Source organism: Drosophila willistoni (assembly GCF_018902025.1).
Source record: "Drosophila willistoni isolate 14030-0811.24 chromosome XR unlocalized genomic scaffold, UCI_dwil_1.1 Seg143, whole genome shotgun sequence".
In the NCBI taxonomy this organism is placed as follows: domain Eukaryota; kingdom Metazoa; phylum Arthropoda; class Insecta; order Diptera; family Drosophilidae; genus Drosophila; species Drosophila willistoni.
This window is the reverse complement of record NW_025814056.1, coordinates 5438124-5461056: the sequence shown is the minus strand read 5'-3', so window position 1 is coordinate 5461056 and position 22933 is coordinate 5438124. Positions and strand designations below refer to the sequence as shown.

Sequence of the window (22933 nt, the reverse complement as noted above, 5' to 3'; positions counted from 1 at the left end):
AATAATATGAATGAAAAGATAAAGCAAAAGCAATCTCAAGAGAGAGACAGAGAGAGAGAGAGAGAGGGGGATTGCAGGTGTATTCTATTCCTACCCTTCCCCCCAACCACTCCACCCTTAGCAACGCCCTTTTTGAAAATAAAGGTGTTCCCTCTAATTGACCGCTATCGAAAGGCTTATGTAATCGCATCATCCTCATTGTATCAACAGCTAATTCCCTTCATTTTGGGGGAATCACGTGTCAGGACTTAGACAGCTTTAAGCTGGTTGTAGCCTGTCATCGGGATTGGCAAGTGAATAAAATAATCAAGCTTTTGCCTTGTGCCTCACCCCCCACTCCCTCCTTCTCCACCGCCCTCTCTTCCTTCAATGAGTAACGGTAAAGTTTTGTCTCGACGCGTTTTTGGTTCCCACAGTGTTTCATATTTAGTTGCTGATTTAAGCAGATTTTTTTTTAGCTTTTGTTTTCCTCACTCCCTCCCTTTCTGCACTATGGCTAGAGTTGGAGTTTGCTTTGGTTGTCTGATATTACAAATAATGCAATTCGGCGACCGGACAGTGTGTGTGAGTGAGTGTGTGTGTGTGGGGAAGTGCATGAGTGCAATACACACAAGGCAGGGGCATTAGAAACTTCATTAGTCCGATTCATAAAGAATTTGATATATCCAGTAGCGGATCCTCGGAGAAAAAATTAGTGAAATTTTCACTCCTAAAATCGACATTTTAACTCTGAAAATCTATATAAAGGAATGATTCTGAATGATTGATGAATGATGAATGATGAATGATTTTCTTGGCTTTTGAACCCTTGAACTCTTTGAAGAAATTGTAGATCTAGCAAAACTTAGATAAACTGCATACCATAAATTTTTAATTTAGCCCCAACTTTTGTATATATATATATATATATTGCGTAACACTTTTGGAATCATGGAATTTAGTTCTTTATTTTGAAAATAAAGGAGCTTTATTTAAATGTTTTTGATCTATATTTAGAGCTAAATTTATTTTCATGTGGATCAAAGTAATGTCAAGTAAAAGTTGTATACTCAATTCAATTCATAATGGACCTGATTTGGACAATTGGAAAGCAGAATAATCAAAAATTGACCACACAATTTGAATTCTGAATTAGATTATTTGAGTTGTGATCCTATAAGTATTTGATTTATCTGACTTTTTTCACATTGTATTTTTGTTAACTTTTAACCAATTTCCAAAATTTATATACCAATTAAACCGTAATTTAGCATATTTTAGAATGGCATTAAACACTTGGTTAATTGCAAAATTTATTTCAATACGATTTTTGGAAAAAAAAACAGATTTTTGTTCTCGAGATTTAAAAATGCAGATTGAAAGACATTTTTCTTATATGAAAATCAAGACATGATTTATTCAAACGTTTCAAAAATTGTCTAAATTAGAACTCCATAAAATGAAGGTTCGTTGGTTTATTTCCTGTTCTTTGGCATTTCTTGTCTTCGCTTAAAAATACGACTTGATAATTAGTGTGACTAACATGTGTTTAAAATTGAATTTAAAAGTATTAAATATAGATATCATTTTCGAAAAATCGACTAAAATTTAGCAAACTTCCCAAATTAAGAGTTTATGAGAATTTTTAAAATTATGTTTTGTCAACAATGATTCAATCTTCCAGTGACCAAAAATCGTTTTACAACGTTCAGAAAGGGTTAAGTTTTTTCGCTTTTTGAATCTGAATTTATACCACATTAAAATAGTAATATTAAACAATTTTATTGTGTTATTTTAAAGCTTAGAGGTGGTTTTTGTTTGGAATATAGGATTTTGGTCTAGTAAAACTTAATTAGACAAACTTTGTACCACAAATACAATTTGGAGCCAACTCAACATCTGAATTTAGTTTGATTTTATTTTTGGATCCTTTCTTTTGTATCATTTTACGTAACAAATTATTTCTAAAACATAACAATAGCAGCTAAATTGAATTACGATTTGAAAAAGACATTTTATTTATTAAAATCACATACTAAAATACTTTTTATCGCCTCCCAAAAATATGAATTTTTAGTCTTTCTTGCAGGTAAGAGAGGGTCAAGTTTGATTAATGTAATCCCGCAGAAAAAGAATTGAAATTTCTTTTAATATTAACTTAAAGAGTATATAAGTCCTATTATTAACGTAAAGAATGGGATGATTTTTTCGACAGTCGATCAAGTTTCCAAGTCAACAAAATGCAAGGTATTGTTAATTTTCATATAAATAAACCTTTTTAATTGAATTTTCAAAAATTTACATATGTAAGCGTATATTGTATGTATGTATTATATGTTTAATGTTTGTGAGGATATATATTCCTGATTAAATTGAGACTGCATCTAGATAATCCAATTCATCAGTTATTATAAAAGGACATTTTTTACAGACTTTGGTCTTATTAGGCAAAAAACACATTGATAACATTTTACAGATGATTTAGAAATTTGTTTTTTTTTTAACATCTATCACTGAACCTTTCTATGTACGAATATTTGATATATCAAATATCATATTCTATCAATTTGCCTAATGATTATTTTCTTTATAACAACGTGAGACTTGAGTCTGAGTTTAATTAAGAAATAGGAGAGATAAACAGAATTGAATATCAAACCAAAAATCGTTGAATGAATAAACGGCTCATTCACTTGAAGACAAACTAAACATCCATGTTACATTTTTATGAGGAGTTATGCAAAATGACTCCAGTTACTCAGGGACTATACAGATACGTCTATATAACATTTTCAGTTCCTAATTTTAATGGGAAAAAATGTTTTAAACAAGTCAATACGGCTAACTCTAATGATAAGATGGAACTCGTTATCATTTAGTTACTTCCTGTTAAGAAAAATTGTGTAAGATAAAATTTGCAAGCATTTGCTGTTCCGTTTTTCTCACTGGTGATGCGATTCCAGGTATTTTCTTATATAAGTTTGTTCAGAGAATGTCCTTTTTTTTTTTTGAAAAACACTTAAGAATGCACAAGAGTTTTTAATCTCGTCTCGCTTGTCTGTTACCTTTAACTCTCAACCTTGCCAAAAGTTTTGCCTTTCTTTTGCCCTTTTTGGAAACGTTGATTTACACATAACTTCTTACATAATCACTTGTCGTCTACTCGAGATGGCCCATTGTCTGGGTCGATGAGACGCGACTGCCCACAAATTGCAGTCAGGAACAATCGGGAGCAGCAAGCAACCTGCTTAGATAATCCTTGAGTTTTTGGTTTGAAAGCAAACAGCTTATAAGATAGAAAGAGAGAAAGGGAGATAGAGCTATGTAAGTGTATAATCGCAGAATTCTGAACAAAAAAGGTTTGTACACTGTGTCTCCCTGTCGATCGAGCGAGCATTCTATTCATTCATTCATTCATGAATGCCCAAGATTACAATGGCTGAGTTTTCATTATCCGCCCCTGATGATCGTCGCACAATAATGGGCAAACACTCTGGAATTGAGGGATTATGAGAGAAGGTAAAAGAATACAAATATACACACATACATATGCATACACATTGTTGTAGGAGTAACAGATTGTGTCTACTGATTTTTCGCACCTTTAAAACAATTTGAGTTATTTATAAATCACAGCAGGAAAAACCAACAACCAAATATGTATGTGGTACCCAATTAATATACTTCAGCAATTAGTTAACAAAAAAAAAAAAAAATAAATACCAAAAGAAATGAAGGAAAACAATGTTTTTGAGAAAATGGAAACATATGTCAATATATATAGCATTTTTACAGCTAATTGGGGTAATATTCTTTCCCTTTCGCTTTTCTCAATGTTCATTCAAGGGGGTGAACTCAAATTGAAAGACGAGAACCTCATTAATGAAAGCTTCGGATGACCAACACAAAAAGATAAATAAGTCGAACCAAAAAGTTTCTCTTACTATGTAAAATGAACTATTTATTTATTCATTTCGATTTTCATTTTGTTTTCTCTAGCTAGTTGTCCAGAGATTTGAATATGATAATTGAGTTCGTATTTAAGGGAAATTCTTTCTAAGAATTCAAAGCCTAATCCCCATGATAAATATCATGGACACCCTTACAAAATGCAAGGTATTTATAGTTTGTTCTACATTTAACTCAGATCCGAATTCATGTGACTTTCGTCTTGATTCTGTTAGTCGAGAATTTAACACTTTTAGTTAGAATTAGTTTCAATTCATTGTTTTAGATATTTTCAGACTGAAAGACAGAGTAAGAATGTAAGAGTGGAAAGGGTATGTGAAATTCGGTGCGGCTTACGTTTTGCATATTCATCTATTTATCTAGATCAGATTGATTGATTTCTGCTTAAAATTTTGTAGAGGAAATGAAAGGATTTTGAGAACAGCAAATGCCTTTCTTCATACTTTTGTTCCCCTTTCAACACCTTGGCCCTCTTGTTGATCAGAGATCTTGCAGAACAAGAGCCAAATACTTCAGTTAATACTTACTGCTAGTAGAAAACTTATAAGCCAACTTAAACAGACAGACATAAGTAATGGAGAGTTGAGTTAGATTTTTAACTACTCGATTGAATGAAGGGACTTCAAACTATTCAACTACTTAAATTGAATATAGTAAGTACTAGTTAAGGTCCAAACAAGATATTACAAACATTTTTTGAAACAATCTACATTAAATTATTTAGCCAAAATTTCCAAATATTTTTAATTTTTAACTTTAAAACAGTTCAGTTAAGTCTTCTCTACAACTTCTATTCAAATCTCAAGAAAAAAAAGAATTGTTTTTAACCGCTTCATTAAATGAAATTGTGGCCAATGAATATTCTCGCGGGATGCAATTAGCTGATTTTATTTGAATTTTTGTGGACATATGCTGAAAATCTGTTCCCCGTTGCCACACCACAAAATGAGCAAATAAATCATAAATGTTTCGCTATCGTTTTATTCAATGTAATTGAGCTAACACACCCTTAAATCTCACCAAGAGCCAGACCATTAGCGAGGAACAGGACCAAGACCGAGACCAGGACCAGGACCAGAGACCAGGTCGTTATGGCTACACATTTCTCTGAACACACAAAAAAAAAAAGAAAACACTGTGTAATCCGATACGGAGCTGGTTTTTGTTACCTTTGTTATCCCCCTCCTCTCTCATTCTCTCACCGCCTGTTGTTATGCGTAAGATTGTGTGTTGTCGAGCAATTTGATGAACTGCTCCCGGATAGGGATAGAGGGAAATTTCACATTTAAGGGTTGCCCGTGCAAGCTCCTCCCACATTGGAACGTATTGGCAAATGGAACAGGCAAGTTGGAATTTTATTGAAAAGGTCAAAATTTGAAATTTGAAACAGAAACAAGAACAGAAATCAGTTAATTAAATAACAACTTAAAAAGAATTCAGATATTTGAGATTAATAATAAGTGTGTGACATAAGTCAAACTTTGTTGGAATGTCCTTTCTCTTGGCGGTAATTGACATTAATCAGACGAAGACTTCCGCCCACAGTGGCCAATGGTTTCATGAAGTTATTCAAAGTCTCCGCCACTGGTTCCAATATATCGCGCATGGAGCATAGAATATTATAAAGGAATATCATCGGTGGCTGCAGATAACCATTAAAGATCACTGTCAGTATCGGTTTTATCATATAGTCCGACGTCATATGCAGCAGTCCGACAATTAAAGAATTGACCAAAGAATATAATATAAAGCGATAGAATTGCAATATAAAGGCCACAATAAAGGCAACTCCAATGTGTAGCAGACCAAAGAGTTCGGCCCAGAAATGAGTGGCATAGGTTGTTGCCCGATCGGCAATTATAATGGAATTGATTTTTGGGTGTGTATCGGTGGTGCTTAAATAGTCGGCACAGCCATGCTCAAAGGGATAAATGCCAATGCAAGTGTGACGCACTGCCTCCTTTTTATTCCAATGCGGTTCGGGCAGATCATCGATGATATTCATATGGCCTTTTGTTTTGGGTGGAGTGCATTTGCACATGTTGTCCAAGGTAGCCACCAGACGTGCCCAGTAGCCAGCTGTTTGTCCTGAGGCTACCTTCTCCGATGCCTTGTTCGACTTGAGTTTGCTATGCGATTTTCTTCTCGGCGGTATAATCATATGTGGCAGCTTCTTCCTGTGATAACGTTGAAATTCTATGCGATGTGGCTGACATTTAAATGGACGTTCCTTGGGGGCAGCATGAGCCTGCATCTCGTAGAGAACATGCTGAGAATTACTGGAAACTGTGGTGCATTCCGTACTCCTTTCACCCAATTCACCCTCGTTTTCGAATACGTGATAATTCGTCATTTTCGCTTGAGCCGGAAAAATTTCCGAATCACTGGATGTACTCTGTCGCGGCATAGGCAGAAAGTTCTTCAATGGAGATTGCAATTTGGCCGTTACACCAACATGATGAACTTCAATCAGATGTGATTGCGAATTGGTTATATTTATATCAGTTGATTCGGACATTTTTATAAAAATTTTCTTTCTATTTAAAGTGTAAATATTATCATAAACAGAACAGACTGAATACAGCTCTGACCAAAACTCTTTCTTGTTTAAATAAAATTTGGAAAATTCCGACGTTTATCTCATTACATACTTATATAATATCAAAATACAACTGATTGTAGATTGAAATTGGCCAATATTTATCTCAACCAGTGATTACAATGAATAAAAAACAACAAAAATTTTATGAATTTGAATTTCCCGCTAAACATTGCATATGCCAGAATTTTCAATATATGCACTTATGGCAACCCTTGAAGAAGTGCTATTTAAATATCGATAGTGGGCGCCATCGAGCATAAAATTAATAACGATCTAGTGAATTGTATTATAAATGACTTCATAGAAAATTAGTAACAAATATCTGACTGTTTTTTTTTCATTTCTTTACAAATTTTTTCCCACCGATAACACTATCTAAAGAAAACTAATCGATGAAATAGTAGTCGAAAAATTGTTCACCATCGATAGGGCTATCGATTTTTCGACCAACACTAATTTTGAGCTTTTTCCGGCATTTTGGACGAAAAAAAAAATCAAGTAAATAATTCTAAGTCACCCGTCCCTTTTAAATAAATTCATTTTCGCTTTAGCCAAATTTTAAAAGAAATCTCTCTTCAATGTTATCATCCGCTTGGCGAAGTGTTGCAAATAGCGTCGAGTCACAATTAACGGCCGCATATTTTCGAGGTTCGATACGGAGCAGTCGAGCTCCGATTTGCTCATTTGGTGCTGGGATAAGCATAAGCAAACGATTTCTGGTTTTGCAAATCTGTTCAAGTCCAAGTCGCAGAAGTCTCGTCAATTGTAATATATATATATATGTATATGTGTATATGTATTTGTGTTATAATCTTATCTAGTTTAGTTGATGTTGTTGTTGGTTAACTGTATATCTGTCATAATTTGCAATATTGTTTTCTGTTCATTCTTGTTGGCAGTTCAAAAGTTACGCACCGTTGGTTTAAGAGGCATGCATAGCACTTTGGAGGATGTGGCATTGGCCGGCATGCAGGTGAAAATCTTGCCAGCCCTGCAGGATAACTACATGTACTTGATTATCGATAATAAAACAAAAGAGGCCGCTGTTGTGGACCCCGTGGATCCCGATCTAGTGATTAAGACAGTCAATGAGGAAAAGGTGACCTTGAAGAAGGTGCTAACTACACATCATCATTGGGATCATGCAGGTGGCAATGAGAAACTGGTTAAACTGTGGACTTCTGGCGAATTGAAGGTCTATGGCGGAGATGATCGCATTGGAGCTCTTAATGAAAAAGTTCGCCAGAATGACACCTTCAATATAGGGTCACTGAATGTAATGTGCCTATCGACGCCATGTCATACCACTGGGCATATTTGCTATCACGTCTCAGCAGCGGATGATGCAGCCGCTGATTCTGGTGCTGTTTTCACTGGCGACACCCTCTTCCAAGGTGGTTGCGGTCGCTTCTTTGAGGGAACACCCGAGGAGATGTATGAGGCATTGTGCACTAAACTGTCAGCTCTGCCCGATGACACCAAAGTGTTTTGCGGTCACGAATATACACTCCAGAACATGAGCTTTGCTCGTCATGTTGAGCCCGACAATCAGCTCATTCAGCAGCGCATCGAGTGGGCCAAACTGCGTCGTGCCTCACAGGATCCAACTGTCCCATCAACCATAGGAGAGGAGAAGTCCTGGAATCCATTTATGCGCGTTCATGAGTCCACAGTACAGAAGCATACAGGAAATACTACAAATCCGATAGAAACTATGGGCAAGTTGCGCAAAGAAAAGGATAATTTTAAGGCCTAAAATGCTTTAGAAACGCTAATAGTTAATTTTCTTAAATCGTTTCATAAATTGTGATTAGAATGTAACAGGAATAAATAAATATGGTTGGAATTTTACAATACTGCAAAGGAATATAAACTATTTTCTTTAAACTGGCCCCAAAAACAAAACTTGATTATGAAACTATCAAAATATCAATGATTTCTTGCGAACCCTACCATTATAATCAATTTTTGTTGTTGGGAACATATACGAAAATTTCTAATTTCAAAGAATTGAAGATGTTTAGTTTTCTAAAGGGGCGATATATTTGCAATGAAGCTAAAGCTCAATTCAATTCCAATTAAACTTTTGACCTGCTTGGCAACTTGAAAATTTTTGCCTCATCGTTAAGGGCATACAAATCATTTTTAAAAACAGAAATTTGTTTTGGTATAAAGCATTTAGCTAGTATAGTATGATATATGACATTTGTTGAACTTTAGGCTTTGGCTGCAATATCTAGAGCTTGTTGAAGATCACTTATTAAGTCCTCAGAGTCCTCCAGGCCGACTGACAAACGTATTAGGCTATCAGTTATTCCCAATTTGAGTCGATCCTCAAGTGGAACGGACGCATGCGTCATGAGAGATCTAAAAAAAAAAAGATTATAATAACAGAAAATATTTCGGGGATTCTACTCGAACATACGGTAATTCTGCCAAACTTTCATAGCCACCGAGACTCTCAGCCAAGGTGAACAGTTTGAGAGCTTTAAAAAATGCCGTGGACTGTTTTAAGTCGCCTTTGATATAGAAAGAAAACACTCCGCTATAGCCATAGGTCTGTTGCAATGCAATCTCATGCTGTGGATGTGAGACTAAACCTGGATGCAGAACTTTATCCACGAACGCATGGGATTCTAGGAACTTGGCGATTGCCAGTGCATTGCTCTGATGCTTCTCCATGCGAAGTGAAAGTGTTTTAAGGCTGCGATTCACTTGATAACAATCAAAGGGCGAGGGAACAATGCCACAGGCTGAAATCAAAATCGGGTTAGTTTAACCAAATGGCATCTTAATAAGATTTAAATACAAACAATTCTGTAAAAACTTCAGGGCCTGATAAAGTTTATCCGAATTCATTGTAAGGCCACCCATGACCACATCCGTGTGCCCATTCATATACTTGGTTAACGAATAGCAAACCAAATCAGCTCCTAACTCGAGGGGTCTTTGGAAATAAGATGTCAAGAACGTATTATCCACGGCAAGAGTTATATGATCACCGATCTGATGACAAATAACACTTATTGCTTTGATGTCTACAATTGTAATCAAAGGATTTGTAGGCGATTCGATCCATACAAGCTGCAAATAGACATGATAACCTATATTAGAGTAAAACATTTCAAGTGACTATATCTAATAGCTCTCAAAAGGTTTTTTATCAAGATCTTATTCTTTTTTACGAATATTTTCAAGTTATATACCTTGGTTTCGGGTTTAAATGCAGCTTTAAATGCCTCCAAGTTAGTTGGATCAACAAACGTGGCAGATATTCCAAAACGAGATGTAATCTGCCTAATAATATATAATATAAATAAAATATATAGATCAAGTATTTAGTCAGCTTTTACCGTATTAGCCTATTGGTTCCACCATAGATATCATCTCCAACTACTATATGATCTCCAGCGCTTAGCATGGACAGCACTGCAGTTGTCGCTCCTAGTCCAGATGAGAAAGTTAATCCATATTTTGCATTGTCCAGAGCAGCTAAACATGTTTCCAGAACCTTGCGAGTGGGATTGCCACCTCTTGAATACTTAAAGCCCTACAAAAAAAATTAATAAATAAATTTATTAGCAAATATAGATTTTCAATATTTTGTAAAATGAAATATCCATACAAATACTTCCATTTTTAAAAGTTATTTGGTTTTTCAAATCTTAATAAGAGAAAGTCAGTAGTCAGAATCATAATCATTGCTCTAGCATATATTTAAAGTATTTAGTTTAACAAGTGTCCAAATGAGACTCTTTAAATGTCGTGTAGATCGTTAAAGGTTCGTTAATTAGAATCAATTTAATAATACTCACTTAATTTAATTTTGTCTGAATTAAAGAAGCGGGAAATAGTGACCTATTTCTTATGACTAGTGCTGAGAGGAAATCAGTCTTTATTATTAAAATTTTAACAACTCAAAAAATATCTTTTATATACATCAACTATATTTTGTATAATTCTATTGCAAAATATGTAATATTTTAGATAGGGAAATAATTTCTCCCACCTTTGAATTGATAAAAATGATAAGAAACAATAATAATAATAACAAATGTGATAATGATAAGTTTGCAAAAGTTTGTGAAATTCATCAAGCAAATGTTTGATAGTATTGCAAAGAAAGAAGTTTGTTTGTATGTGTAATTACCTCCTGCGGAAAATAACCTGCCAGGTGTTAGGTAAACGTGACAATTATATAGATTTATATTACCAAAGCACTTATGAGCGATAAAGCTCAAGCATTTGAGACGTGAACATCTGTTTGCCATAGTAGGGGATATTTTCAGGGTTTTATATTTGAGTATCTTTTGAAGTATAATAAATAAATAATGTATCAATTATATAGTATTTAACTCTCATAAAGTAAATTCTTCAGATATTTACTTGGGAAGTAAAAACATCCAGAGAAATGTTTAATTAATTAAGGTTTACTTTTTACAAACTTTGTTTATATGTTATTTGAGTCTTATTTTTATTTACACACATATTTTCGATATAAATAAAATGATACATATATATAGATTTGGACAACGGAGTGATTTATATTTAAACTTCAGAATAATACCTAGGGGAGGCTACTGTAGAATATTCTGTTTAGAATACACTTTCTCTCAAGATGATTTTTGACAAGACAAAATTTTAATTTATTTTAAATAGATTACATTCCAAAAACGTGGTTTTCATTGAATTTTATGATTCATATAAACAAAACATAAAAATGTTATTTTTAGGATGGTTTCGAGTCACTCTAAGAACACAAAAACAACAAAAAAAAAACTATAATTTTGTATGGCTTTGTATATGGCATAAATATTTTGTAAGCCGGTATCACAAAGTTATTAAGACGGTACTTATTTGCTTATTTGTAAAACTTATTATGCGCTTACATCTTTTTCCGGGGGAAAATTCTGTTTAAAATTTGTGCTTAATGATATCGGAGGAATGACAGCATTGCTTTTCCATTGCTCTGGTTCTTGACCCGCATGAATGGATTTGGTGGCAAATCCTTTGGGTTGAACTCTGAATGACATTTTGATAAAACGAATAACAGTTTGTCACGGTCCGGAGATCGCCAAATAACTAAAATAGTTACAAAATGATATAATAATAAAAAGTACTCTGCCGGCAGAACCGTTTCAACTAATGGATCTATCGATAATGGAAAATATTTACTTAAGCTACTCGAGATTTCAGTGTTAAAAAGTGTTTCAGTGTTGGCAAACACTATTTTTTATTTGGCGCGTTGCTTGACCGCCCTGGCAGCCATATATTTTCCTCTGATTTATGAAATTGAGGAATATTGGGCTGCTCTGGCAGCTGGTTGAAATAAGCTGTGAACCACATATATTCTTGTATGTACAAATGTATGTAAATTTGTACACATTTACGGCATATAAACTTGCATGCATACGTAAGCACATGCATAATATGTATGCATACGCACATATGTATGTACATATTGTTATTGTATATTATAGTAAATACATTTTTAATTACAATGTTTAATGTTTAATTTTTTCCTTAAATTATATTTTATTTGTTCCTTTAATTATATTATTTTATGCATGCATTTTATGTTTTATTTTTCCCTTTAAATATGTTATTATATGCTTGCATTTCATGTTTTATTTTATGTTTTATTTTATAGATAAAATGAAGTACATTTTTAATTACATATATGAATTATATTGTAGTATTTTGTTATTGCATATACAGGTACATACAAATATCCAAATATTTTATACATATGAATATTATTCATGTTTAAGTTATGGGGTAAATAAATCCCCTTTGGCGAGCACATGTTAAAATCCCCTTCACTACGCCCTAATGCAAGCAACCTTTTAGTGAGGGGAAACATTCCGATGAAATCTATCGATCACCATTTGTAATATATATCGATATTAACATCGTCCCTTACTTTACGGACATGCCATTTTGGCCGGCGCTGAGATGATTGTCAAATACGTTACAGCAAGAAGTTCGTTAATAATCGTTCATCTCTAGGATTTCAGATATACAGCTGTTCTGCACAAAACAAAACAACTTTTTTTTATATAATTTTAAACAAACTGAAATGCCTCGCAATCTAAATGCAGAGCGGGATAATCCCTGCCTCAAGGTAAGCTTTCAATTTAAAAAAGGTAAAACCCTGATGATTATTATTTACATTCGTATAGGAGCAAGAGCTGTCATTCAAATGTTTAAATAAAAACAATTTTGACCGGGACAAGTGCGAAGTTTATTTTGCCAATTATAATAATTGCAAAGAGTTTTGGGCAAGTTTGATAAATTAAACCCCAATGGTTATTGAATATATTGACATTTCTACAATAGAATAAAATTCGAGCTGATCGCCGGGCCAAGGGCATCGCACCATATTTGCCGCCCATTGAGGAGCGTGAAGCGATCAAGGCGGATTACATGAAGGCGAAACCTCCACAGACCTCATAACAAAAATGTAAAAAATAAATATTTATGTGATTATATTTGCCATGTTAAGAAAACATTTAATTGTCGTCTTCTTGATGTATAACATTAGATGCGACTATTTTAAGTGGGGCGAGTGCGACTTCCAGCATAGCAGTCGCCAATTCCATTTCCAGATTTTCTTTGGGATCATTGAGAATTAGCAATTTCAACGAAGGCAGACGATAAAGGCAGGATAGGCCCTCGGCCGTGACTCTGGTGCCTGAGAGATCCAATACCTCGAGGCGTGGGTATTCACTGCCCGAAACACGGTCCAGACAGAAATCATCAAAGGTGGAAACATTGTGAAAGGATAAAAACTTTAAGTGATCGAGGCATCTTAGATTTTCCAAGCCTTCAAAGTATAGAATCATATTATCGCATCGTAAGGCTTCCACCTTATAATCGGGACTGAATTTATTGGGTAAACTGAATTCGCCATCCTCTGTGGCTCGGTGCCAGCGTCGTCCCTCAGTAAATTTGACTGCACCACCGCGATAAAGTATGAAGTGGGCAGCCGCCAGTTCAGGTCCCAGAATCTTGTGCCTTTCTGGGATGAACTGTTGCATGTGCCGTTCAATTCTTTCCTTTCGCTTGTCCCACCAATTTCGCAGATTTGAGGGACTTAGGTCAAGAGGTTGCTGCATCATTACTATAAAATCGGAAGTCTGCTCCGAGTCGGAGAAGAGCTTCAGTTTGCTATTCCAGTCCTCTGGCCGGTCGCCAATTGGCTTACGCCAGTTTAGTTTCTGTTTGTCAGCAGCCATTTCCTCACGGATCCGTTTGACGGTGCTACTCAGCTCATCTTGACAAGAACTACTGGGCTGCTGATGGGTTGATAAGAGTCGGCACGCTCTATTTGCCAGGTGTCGCGGACGAATTAATTTCAACATATTTGCTGACAAAATTTCTTATTTAATAATAAATTTTCGACTACTTTAACAGCAGCCCTAGTGTGACCACATTATTAGAGATGGGAATGTTTGATTTAACAGTATCGAAATGAGTTGCTACAACAGCTGTTAAATAAAAATAAAACAAGTTGGCATCACCAAACTGGTTGTCGCCATTTTTTTTCCTTGCGTCAAAACGTTTTAATTTAAGAAAGAGAAAAAAAACAAAGTAAAACGTCAAATTCCACCGATAATCGTTACTAAATATTTTCAAACATCACAACAAGCCTTTGGAGTCAACAGCAGCAACAGCGCAGCAAAAACAACAGGATTTGATTATTACATGTGACTCATTTGTTGACTGGCAGTGTGAGAGTCCTAGAGATAAATTGGAGTGCAATTCTACCCATATCAATATCATCACAGCATGGTCAATTCGTCAGGCAGCGAGGATGGACAATGGCGTAGCCCCCAAATTGGCCATTATCTCAGGTGTGTACAGTAAATTGTGTTAAAAACAACAATTGTAAGGAAACTACTTTACATACATATATATACTATGTGCGAGTCATTGAAAAATTGTTGCTGCATACACAGGCACACACACACAGCCAAATTCACATCCACGCGCACACATGCATGGAGACAGCGACGGCACACCAGAGGTGCCCAGTTAGCGGATTTGCCGCCAAAACGAAAGAACAAAGACCTTTTTAGAAAGAATATATATGAAAAACAATTAAAATTCCTAGCTTAAACTAAGGAAACTTGGTTTAATTGCTTTTCCTTTTTTTTTCTGCACAAATTGGTTCCATTTTTCAAACAATATTTTCCCAAATTCTTTGTTCATAGTGTATAGCCGAAAAGCGATTTCAGAAGTTTGCGTTCTGCATTCGATGCAGTGTTTAGCTTTTCCACAAAGGTGACAACACTAATGTTTTATCCTTTTGTCCTTCTTTGTGCGTGTGTATGAGCCTTTCTGTGTGTGTGTATAGGTGTGTAGGTGGATGAAACGATTTTTTTTTCTTGCTCTCATTCCGTTTTCATTCGACGACAAAAGCTAAAAACAAATTGTAATTGTAAATTAAACAAAAAATCAATTCTTCCCCTTTTACTTACATTCCATCCTTCTGCTCCTCCTACACACACACATATACAACTTCCTTGCTCTTTCTCCTTCTCCTACCTTCATTTCCTGTGCTTGCTCACTCTCTCTCTTCCTTTTCCCTTTCTACTTTATATGTTTGCCAATAACAAAATAAAAACCAAAAAAAAAAAAAAGAATGTACTAAAAGCAAAAAAAGAAAAAAAAACATATTTAAACAAAAACCAATTTACTGAGAATTTATTATTGCAAATTGCATTTGTAATTGTGCTTTTTAATTTACTTGAGTTTTTTCATTGCAAATAGGCCAAAAAGTGTGTACTTGTCCCATGACCGAGGCGCGCGATGGCCAAAAACAACAAAAACTAATAATCATATAAAACCAAAAAATCAAATGAAAACAAGAGAAAAAAACAAAGAAAAATCAATCAAAATAAACAATTAAACCAACTGCAAAAAAGAAAAGAAATGCAAAACAAAAAGAAACAAATACAAAACAAAATGAATAAATAAATAAGAAAAAAACGAAATATGTGCTCTCGCATCAGCTGCTGCAGTGTCTGGTCCTGGTCCTGGTCCTGGTCTGGTCTGGTCGTAGATGTACACGAATCTTCTCAAGCCAAGCCAAGTTAACATCAATTAACGGTGAACTCTGTCTCTCTCACTCTGTCGCCTGGCGGTAAATTATCAACAATTCAAAATCAACAACAACCCAAACAAAAATCAACAAAATATTTCCAATCTGATTCTTCTAATAATACAATTAATTACTCTTACTTTTTTACAAACAAAAAACACACACACACAACAATTCCGCAAAACAAATAACAAAAACGAAAAGAAAAAACTAAAATCCTTTCAGCAGGTTGCGCAGTCTCTCCAGTAAGTGTTTAACATTTTACAGCCCTTGAGATGATGATTGTGTGTATATTGCTTCAAATTCAAAAATCAAAAATGTATGAGAAACTTAAATGTAAAATTGCTTCCATTTATGGGGATAGTTGTAACTGAATTGACGAAACCACAAGTGGTTCTTGTATGAAAAGGATATATGCCACCTTCTTCTTCCCACTTACCCAACTCTCAGGTAAGTATCAAATGTGATATTCGCTTTCAGCTGTTTCTCTCTCTCTTACCTTATTCTTCCTTATTCAAAGAGCAGTTAAACGAACGAGGCGGAGAACAAAAAATTACGGATTCGACTGAGCAAGGGAAGGAACTCCAGATTGTGATTGCACCTGAGATATTAGTGTGTAGGCCAACTGATGAATATCGGGGCCCAGTAAATTATTTGCTATCCATTATTGTTTTCCAATGTTTTCTCAAATTAGCCGGGATAACGAGTATTTCCTTCGAATATATAGAAGTAGTATAAACATAAACAGATATACTTCCAACGCATGATACATCCATTTTGGGATTAATGTAAATAGGTCTCAAATTAATTTTTCGCTATATTTCATAATCTATATTGTATTTTTTTTTCTTTTTTTTTTTTACAAATGTTTTTTAATAATTATTAGCATGATCAAAAAAGGTCACTACAATTAATGGCCAGTATAATTTTTGAAAGATTTTAACATAATCTCTATTGTTTTTTTTTTTTATAAGTTTTAGATAAACTTTGCAAATTTCATTAAAACTTGATTTCTAAGAGTCATATATAATTGCTTTTAATTCCTAGTGAATTCATTACAAGCTTCATCTTTTTTTTTTGTAGTGATTAAAAATCATTCTTATAAAATACAAAAATATGATGGATAATGGTTTATAATAATTTATTGAGTCTCCTTTAGTTGACCTATCCACAATGACATTTTAAACCAATCTGGGGATTCTTTCTGCTTGTGAGACATATATTAATTTTAATTGAAAGATCGATTCCCATATTGTACAGATTATTGTTTGCCTATCTAACGGGAATTAACAAATTCAATAGCACAACTATTTTGATGCATGCAACAATAACAACAACACTTATTCTAATTAAATCTCCAAATTCCAATAAGCACAAACAAAAAAATTGAATTGTAAATGAAAATGTTAACTAATCTAACTTCTAAATCAATCCTAAACCAATTTTAGGCAATTTTTTTTTTATTTTAATGATTTCAAGATATTTTCCTTTAGATTTGTGCTTTTGATCTTTCTCTCTACCTCCCACCATTCTCACCAACACCTACCCCCTCCGCCTCACCCCTGAATTTTTTTAACCCAGTAATAATGGAAAAATTACACTTTATATTTTCTCTACTTGTTATTCAAGGGAATGTTTTCGGTCAGAAAAAGAAAATGAATAATCTACAAATTAGTTTATAAAAAGGTCTCCCTTTCTCATTCTACGCAACTTCTTCCTTCTCAAGGGCACAATGTAAAATGTAAACTTCTTGCAACAAGACTGCAGCAACCCATCATATGTACATATATATATATATAATAGCCAAGACGGCCTGGCTAAATCGCGATCCTCGGTCAACAACAACAACTTGTGCGATGAAATGAAAAACGTTTAGTGAAAAGTTTACCACAAATTTAGGGATTTACTTAATTTACCTTATTTTTAATTTTTCTTTTAGTGCCGGCGATGATGATGAACATGAAGGAGACGGAGATGCCCTGTATATACAACCGCCGCAGGCTAGCCGGGACTTGTCGGCAACACGGCGTGAGAAGAAAAAACATTCCCGCGAGCGAAGAAGACACAAGGATAGAGGAGAAGATGTAGGAGGAGGAGGTGAACATCGTTATGGAGATTATCGTGCTGCACGAGAGGAGCAACACTATCATCATCATCATCATCGGCGAGAGCGTTCTGGAGGTGCAGCCGAGCCATCTAGACATCATCATCATCATTTACAAGCTCATCCACAAAGCTATCATTATGTAGTACCGAATGCTTTGCCACCACCGCCGCCACCATCGCATCATCATCACCAGCATCAGCATCACCATCATGGCATTTCTCGTATCCAGAATCCACGAGGAGGAGATTCTTATCATCATTCCTATGCAGCAGCAGCAGCAGCAGCTGCATATCATGGCACTAGTGCCCGGCATGCTGATTATCCAATGGAAGAGCCACCCCTATCATCATCAGCTGCAGCACCAAGACGGACCAAAGATGCAGAAAGTCTTGAACAAGATTTACGATCTCGCTTGCTTAGTAAGCGGCATAAATATGTCAAGGACTATGAGGGCAGAGGAGAGATACGCAGCAGCAGCAGCAGTAAGGAGGGTCGTGGCGACAGGGAACGTGGTAGCAGGAGCAGCCATAAGCAAAGGCATGAGCGTGTTATCGAGTTACTCGATAGCCCTGAGTCAGTGCATCCGCCCAAGGGAAGCAGAAGAGGGGTGATGGAACAACAGCAATTAAGCAGCAGTAGTAGAAGAAATTTACACGAGGATCCCGAATTGGTGGCACGACGAGAGAAACTTTTAGCCGCCGAGCGCGAGAATCGGCAACGGAAACAAACGGCCAGAGAGGAATTGGAGGCCAGGCGAGAGCTTCTGTTTCGGGAAAGGAATGAACATCAGATGACTTCGGGTGATGCTCTCAGTCCCTCAAAAGTGGCGGCCAGTGTGACGGCTGGCTTGAATATATTTAAGCGAAAGAGCTATGAAAAGGATCAAGAGAAACATAGGAAGCGAAGAAAAGGCGGCGCGCATGTGCCACAACATGAGAATAAAGAGGATGATGACGACGACGACGACGACGACGACGATGATGACGACGATGATGATGATGATGATGACGATGATGATGATGATAGTAGGGCTCGAGCCGTGGGTGCAGAGGACGATGGGGAGAGCGAAAAAAGTGATTCCGAGGACGATGAAGAGGATGAGGACGATGATGATGACAGCAATGAGAGTGCCAGCGATTCGAATAGCGCGGAAAGCTATGAACATAAAAAGAAAACCAAACGGAAAAACAAATCACAGCCGCAGCCACAGCAGGACAACCAAGAAGACAATGAATTGCCCGATCTGCCAGACAGTCCGTTGAGCGTGGGTGAACTATACAAGTCACCGCCCAAACCAAAAACAAAACCCAAACCCAAGCATCAGCACAAACAGCGCTCTCATTCGGTTAGCTCCTCCAGTTCCAGCTCTTCCTCCTCCTCGAAATCCAGTCGTCGCAGCAGTCGTTCCCGCACCTCGAGAAGCCCATCCCGCTCTAGCATAGAGGAGGGTAATGCACGATCGCCTAGTTCGAGCACCCGTAGTGAGGAACGTGGCATGTCGCAGCAAGAGGATAACAAGCCATTGCCTGTAAGCGAGACAAAGGCTTTGAAATCCTTGGAAGATCTGCCACCATGTGATGACAAGGGTGTCCCCTTGCCCAACTATTATCCTGGCGTCCAGGGATGCCGATCTGTTGAGGAATTCCAATGTCTCAATCGGATCGAAGAGGGTACCTATGGCGTTGTCTATCGCGCCAAAGATAAACGAACCAACGAAATTGTTGCCCTGAAACGACTCAAAATGGAAAAGGAAAAGGAGGGATTCCCCATCACATCGTTGCGTGAGATTAACACTCTGCTTAAGGGTCAACATCCAAATATTGTGACTGTACGGGAAATAGTCGTTGGCTCCAATATGGATAAGATATTTATTGTTATGGATTATGTTGAGCACGATTTGAAATCACTAATGGAAACGATGAAGAATCGCAAACAGAGCTTCTTTCCTGGTGAAGTCAAATGCTTGACTCAACAACTGCTCCTGGCCGTGGCCCATTTGCATGACAATTGGATCTTGCATCGCGATTTGAAGACATCCAATCTGTTGCTCTCCCACAAGGGTATCCTGAAAGTGGGCGATTTTGGTTTGGCCCGCGAATATGGTTCGCCTTTGAAGAAATATACCTCTCTGGTGGTCACATTATGGTATAGGGCACCGGAATTATTACTCTGCTCGCCAGAGTACTCCACGCCCATTGATGTTTGGTCGGTGGGCTGCATATTTGCCGAATTTCTGCAAATGTTACCTCTATTCCCAGGCAAATCCGAGATAGATGAACTTAATCGCATTTATAAGGTGAGTTTCTCAAAGCGTCAAAGACTTCACTCACTTATCTAACTTATTGGTCTTACTCTCTTTTGCAGGAACTGGGCACACCAAACGAGAAAATCTGGCCTGGTTATAATGAGCTGCCTGCTGTCAAGAATATGCTTAGTCAGAACTCACAATTTACAGAGTACCCTGTCTCACAGTTGCGTAAACATTTCCATGATAAAACATCGGAGGCGGGTCTGGCTTTGCTTCAGGGTCTCTTAACCTATGATCCGAAACAAAGACTGACCGCTGATGCGGCCCTCAAGCATGGCTATTTCAAAGAGCTACCCCTACCCATCGATCCATCCATGTTTCCCACCTGGCCGGCAAAAAGTGAACTAGGGGCGCGCAAGGCTCAAACTGCATCGTCGCCGAAGCCACCATCGGGTGGTTCCCAATTCAAGCAATTGGGTAAGGATGAGCCCATTGCCACACAGGGTGGAGCAGCAGGCGGTGGTGGAGGCGGCATGGGATCCATCAATACCGGCAATAAACTATCCTCGGGCATTATAACGGGCAATAAAAAAAGTGGCATTACGGCTGGTGCAACGGGTGCAGCCAATACAGGATTCGTTCTGAATGCGGGTTTGACACAACGCCAATTGGCCATGGGCCCCGGTTTCAGTTTGAAATTCTGATTCCGGCTGGGATTTTGGGTTTGGATTGGATTTCACTCAAACCTCATCCCGCCGCCGCCACCGCCGCCGCTTCTCCTCTGTGCCCGTCCCCACACATATTTTTTTTAGCCAATTTTCGATTAATTGTTATGTATAGAACACGTAGCCATGTAAGCCAAAAACTTCGTTTAGTTGTATGTAAAAATATTGTTCCAAAAACAAAAACTAATTTAAAAAAAAAAAAAAAAATTAAATAGATCGCCAATGTGAAACAAAAAAAAAAAAAACAATGTAAATTGTTAATGTTTTGTATTCTTGTAAGTCATCTATGTATATAGCTATCTCATTCATTCTTGTGATGGATAGATCTATGGATCTACATGGAATGAAATCTGGAAAGCTTCGACATCAAGTATTGGGTCACTCGGTTTTTCTTTATTTTTCCGGCAGAGATTCAGCAGAGGCAATACACATAGAATAATTGTGAAGAAATTATGGGGCTTATTTCATTTATTACATCTATCCTCAGCATTTTATAAAATTTCTAATCTCAAACTAATCATTTTCGATTCCATTTTCTGAGTAGTTTTAAATGAGCTCGTTGTCTAATCTGAAATGACCCCTTAGTTGGGAGAAAATGATATTCTAGCAAGGAGTGATTATTTCCTTGCTGATTCGACTCCTTTTTGAAGGATTCCTAGTCATAAATGACTAGTTTTAGCAAATAATCGTACGCTCCCCGATTTGGAAACACTTCGGTTTCATTCATTTGGTTTAGGCTGATTTAAAAAAAGATCAAGACAAAACTTTATGTTAAAATGCAAATGTGTTTTATATATAATATAAGTATATATATATAAACAATTTATTTTTGAATTAAAAAAATACATTTCCACCATCCATTCATGCCATGTCAACTTTACAACTTACACTAAAGAAAATACTCGCTGCTAATTATCCTGCTCCTGTTTATTATAAATTATTGAATATTTCTATGTGGACCACAAATAGAAATATATATTTTGCCACGTCGGAATGTAGTCACGGAGTGGTCCAGCTACTACTTTGGCAATGGGGACACTTTCGGCCACAAAACCCAAAATTCTATTTATCTTTGACTCGGTATAGTTCTCATAGAATGGAGAGCGTACCAAGTAATATAGAAGATTGATGCAACGACGGCTCAGTTCCAGTTTCTGTTGCTGTGACATCAAATGGCGATGCTGACGATACAGATGCACACTGTAGAGATCAAGGCTGAGGGCAATGGCATATTGTTTCCAGCTGCGACGACCAAACACGCCCATAGAAAGCAAATGAATTAGTGGTTTTGATATATACAAATATTCGGCTTGCATCAGTTCTCGAGGTATTTGAGTTCTAGCCGCCTCGGCGTTGTCTACATGAAGCTTAAAGTCCCGATATTGAATTGGTGGAGCGCCCTCCACTTTGCGTATTACACGTCCAGATCTCTTCAATTGGAAGGTAATGGAATGCTGAGAGTTGACAGAATTCATCGCCTGATTTTCGTCTGTCACCACAGGTTTTTGCTTCTTGAGGGCCCTACGGTTGAGTGCGGCAATCGGTGGTGATGTTATTATATCCGATGTTGAATGCCGCAGAATGAAGAATCTTCCGGCTGCCTTGAAGACTTGAATTAGGGCAATTACCAGCCATCGGCCAGTCTGACCAAGCAAACGTCTAGCCGATATCTCAATGAACACCTCACTGTACTCAAGTGTGGTCAGAGTGACCTTTAGTCGATAGCAAAGTTTAGATTGCCGCTGGAGTACAGAGTCGGTACTATTCCGGCGACGCGATTTCTCAATGATGCGATCATTGTAAAAGACCAGCATGTTGGACAACGTGTAGACGAGCTCGGATACAACATTCGAGGATGATATGCGACCTATGGGAATTGCATCAGAGAGGGAATAAGCGTTAGCACATAAGACCTTCAATTTGTTTAATTAACTTTTTGTTCTTATCTCTGACCTGCTACGAAATATGAGACCCATTTGGCTGTGGTCTCAAAATCGCCAACCATGTCGGGATTCTTGGCTACCCAGGATTCGTAAGATTTCAGTATATCCTTTAAATTGTCCATGTTTTATTTTGTTTTTATCGTTCGATTCGTAATATAAATTAAAAAAAAAATGGGAATAACTAAAATTGAGTTGCGCGTAAATGAAATACAACCTGCTGTTTCAGAGTTGCCACCTAATTCGCTACTGGCCTC

The 22933-nt window shown here is 36.7% G+C and overlaps 7 protein-coding genes across 10 annotated transcripts; 3 read left to right on the top strand and 4 right to left on the bottom strand.

Moving 5' to 3' along the window:
* Nucleotides 1-5289: 5289 nt before the first annotated feature.
* Nucleotides 5290-6585, bottom strand: LOC6645246. Its single transcript, XM_002068054.3, has one exon. It carries the CDS (start codon nt 6464-6466, stop codon nt 5423-5425), a length of 1044 nt encoding a protein of 347 aa, XP_002068090.1. The 5' UTR covers nt 6467-6585; the 3' UTR covers nt 5290-5422.
* Nucleotides 6586-7006: 421 nt separating this feature from the next.
* LOC6645245 (hydroxyacylglutathione hydrolase, mitochondrial) lies at nt 7007-8413 on the top strand. Of its 2 annotated transcripts, none has more exons than XM_015177776.2 (2): nt 7007-7315; nt 7450-8413. In XM_015177776.2, the coding sequence occupies exons 1-2, from the start codon at nt 7129-7131 to the stop codon at nt 8304-8306; spliced, it is 1044 nt and encodes a 347-aa protein (XP_015033262.1). In that variant the 5' UTR covers nt 7007-7128; the 3' UTR covers nt 8307-8413. The 2 variants fall into 2 exon arrangements, with proteins under 2 accessions (XP_015033262.1, XP_002068089.1); XM_002068053.4 differs by having other exon boundaries at nt 7009-7198.
* Nucleotides 8414-8569: 156 nt separating this feature from the next.
* Nucleotides 8570-11694, bottom strand: LOC6645244 (cystathionine gamma-lyase). The gene is made up of 6 exons (XM_002068052.4): nt 11440-11694; nt 9904-10100; nt 9757-9847; nt 9364-9634; nt 8976-9303; nt 8570-8917 (listed from the first exon to the last, which is right to left on the bottom strand). Exons 1-6 carry the CDS (start codon nt 11581-11583, stop codon nt 8767-8769), a joined length of 1182 nt encoding a protein of 393 aa, XP_002068088.1. The 5' UTR covers nt 11584-11694; the 3' UTR covers nt 8570-8766.
* An 806-nt stretch (nt 11695-12500) lies between these two features.
* On the top strand, nt 12501-13041 carry LOC6645513 (coiled-coil-helix-coiled-coil-helix domain-containing protein 7). The gene is made up of 3 exons (XM_002068051.3): nt 12501-12674; nt 12733-12831; nt 12890-13041. Exons 1-3 carry the CDS (start codon nt 12630-12632, stop codon nt 13004-13006), a joined length of 261 nt encoding a protein of 86 aa, XP_002068087.1. The 5' UTR covers nt 12501-12629; the 3' UTR covers nt 13007-13041.
* Nucleotides 13022-14008, bottom strand: LOC6645512 (distal membrane-arm assembly complex protein 2). Its single transcript, XM_002068050.4, has one exon. It carries the CDS (start codon nt 13912-13914, stop codon nt 13063-13065), a length of 852 nt encoding a protein of 283 aa, XP_002068086.1. The 5' UTR covers nt 13915-14008; the 3' UTR covers nt 13022-13062.
* A 101-nt stretch (nt 14009-14109) lies between these two features.
* On the top strand, nt 14110-20916 carry LOC6645511 (serine/threonine-protein kinase PITSLRE). 3 transcript variants are annotated; one of them, XM_023177273.2, is made up of 3 exons: nt 14110-14406; nt 17596-20059; nt 20128-20915. In XM_023177273.2, exons 1-3 carry the CDS (start codon nt 14342-14344, stop codon nt 20713-20715), a joined length of 3117 nt encoding a protein of 1038 aa, XP_023033041.1. In that variant the 5' UTR covers nt 14110-14341; the 3' UTR covers nt 20716-20915. The 3 variants fall into 3 exon arrangements, with proteins under 3 accessions (XP_023033041.1, XP_023033042.1, XP_023033043.1); XM_023177274.2 differs by lacking the exon at nt 14110-14406 and adding an exon at nt 15532-15698 and having other exon boundaries at nt 20128-20916; XM_023177275.2 differs by lacking the exon at nt 14110-14406 and adding an exon at nt 16047-16106 and having other exon boundaries at nt 20128-20916.
* Nucleotides 20917-21501: 585 nt separating this feature from the next.
* On the bottom strand, nt 21502-22915 carry LOC6645510 (peroxisomal membrane protein PEX16). The gene is made up of 2 exons (XM_002068048.2): nt 22690-22915; nt 21502-22603 (listed from the first exon to the last, which is right to left on the bottom strand). The coding sequence occupies exons 1-2, from the start codon at nt 22799-22801 to the stop codon at nt 21687-21689; spliced, it is 1029 nt and encodes a 342-aa protein (XP_002068084.1). The 5' UTR covers nt 22802-22915; the 3' UTR covers nt 21502-21686.
* Nucleotides 22916-22933: the final 18 nt, after the last annotated feature.

Bases quoted from the DNA above. Each gene is read 5' to 3' on its own strand.
- LOC6645246 (XM_002068054.3), bottom strand. From the start codon at position 6,466: ATGTCCGAATCAACTGATATAAATATAACCAATTCGCAATCACATCTG.
- LOC6645245 (XM_015177776.2), top strand. From the start codon at position 7,129: ATGTTATCATCCGCTTGGCGAAGTGTTGCAAATAGCGTCGAGTCACAA. The intron at 7,316-7,449 runs GTAATATATATA...TCTTGTTGGCAG, and splicing joins TCGCAGAAGTCTCGTCAATT to TTCAAAAGTTACGCACCGTT.
- LOC6645244 (XM_002068052.4), bottom strand. From the start codon at position 11,583: ATGTCATTCAGAGTTCAACCCAAAGGATTTGCCACCAAATCCATTCAT. The intron at 9,635-9,756 runs GTATATAACTTG...GTCTATTTGCAG, and splicing joins CATTTAAACCCGAAACCAAG to CTTGTATGGATCGAATCGCC. The intron at 8,918-8,975 runs GTATGTTCGAGT...TTTTTTTTTTAG, and splicing joins GAAAGTTTGGCAGAATTACC to ATCTCTCATGACGCATGCGT.
- LOC6645513 (XM_002068051.3), top strand. From the start codon at position 12,630: ATGCCTCGCAATCTAAATGCAGAGCGGGATAATCCCTGCCTCAAG. The intron at 12,675-12,732 runs GTAAGCTTTCAA...ACATTCGTATAG, and splicing joins GGGATAATCCCTGCCTCAAG to GAGCAAGAGCTGTCATTCAA. The intron at 12,832-12,889 runs GCAAGTTTGATA...TTTCTACAATAG, and splicing joins ATAATTGCAAAGAGTTTTGG to AATAAAATTCGAGCTGATCG.
- LOC6645512 (XM_002068050.4), bottom strand. From the start codon at position 13,914: ATGTTGAAATTAATTCGTCCGCGACACCTGGCAAATAGAGCGTGCCGA.
- LOC6645511 (XM_023177273.2), top strand. From the start codon at position 14,342: ATGGTCAATTCGTCAGGCAGCGAGGATGGACAATGGCGTAGCCCCCAA. The intron at 14,407-17,595 runs GTGTGTACAGTA...TTTTTCTTTTAG, and splicing joins CAAATTGGCCATTATCTCAG to TGCCGGCGATGATGATGAAC. The intron at 20,060-20,127 runs GTGAGTTTCTCA...TCTCTTTTGCAG, and splicing joins AACTTAATCGCATTTATAAG to GAACTGGGCACACCAAACGA.
- LOC6645510 (XM_002068048.2), bottom strand. From the start codon at position 22,801: ATGGACAATTTAAAGGATATACTGAAATCTTACGAATCCTGGGTAGCC. The intron at 22,604-22,689 runs GTCAGAGATAAG...CAATTCCCATAG, and splicing joins GGTCTCATATTTCGTAGCAG to GTCGCATATCATCCTCGAAT.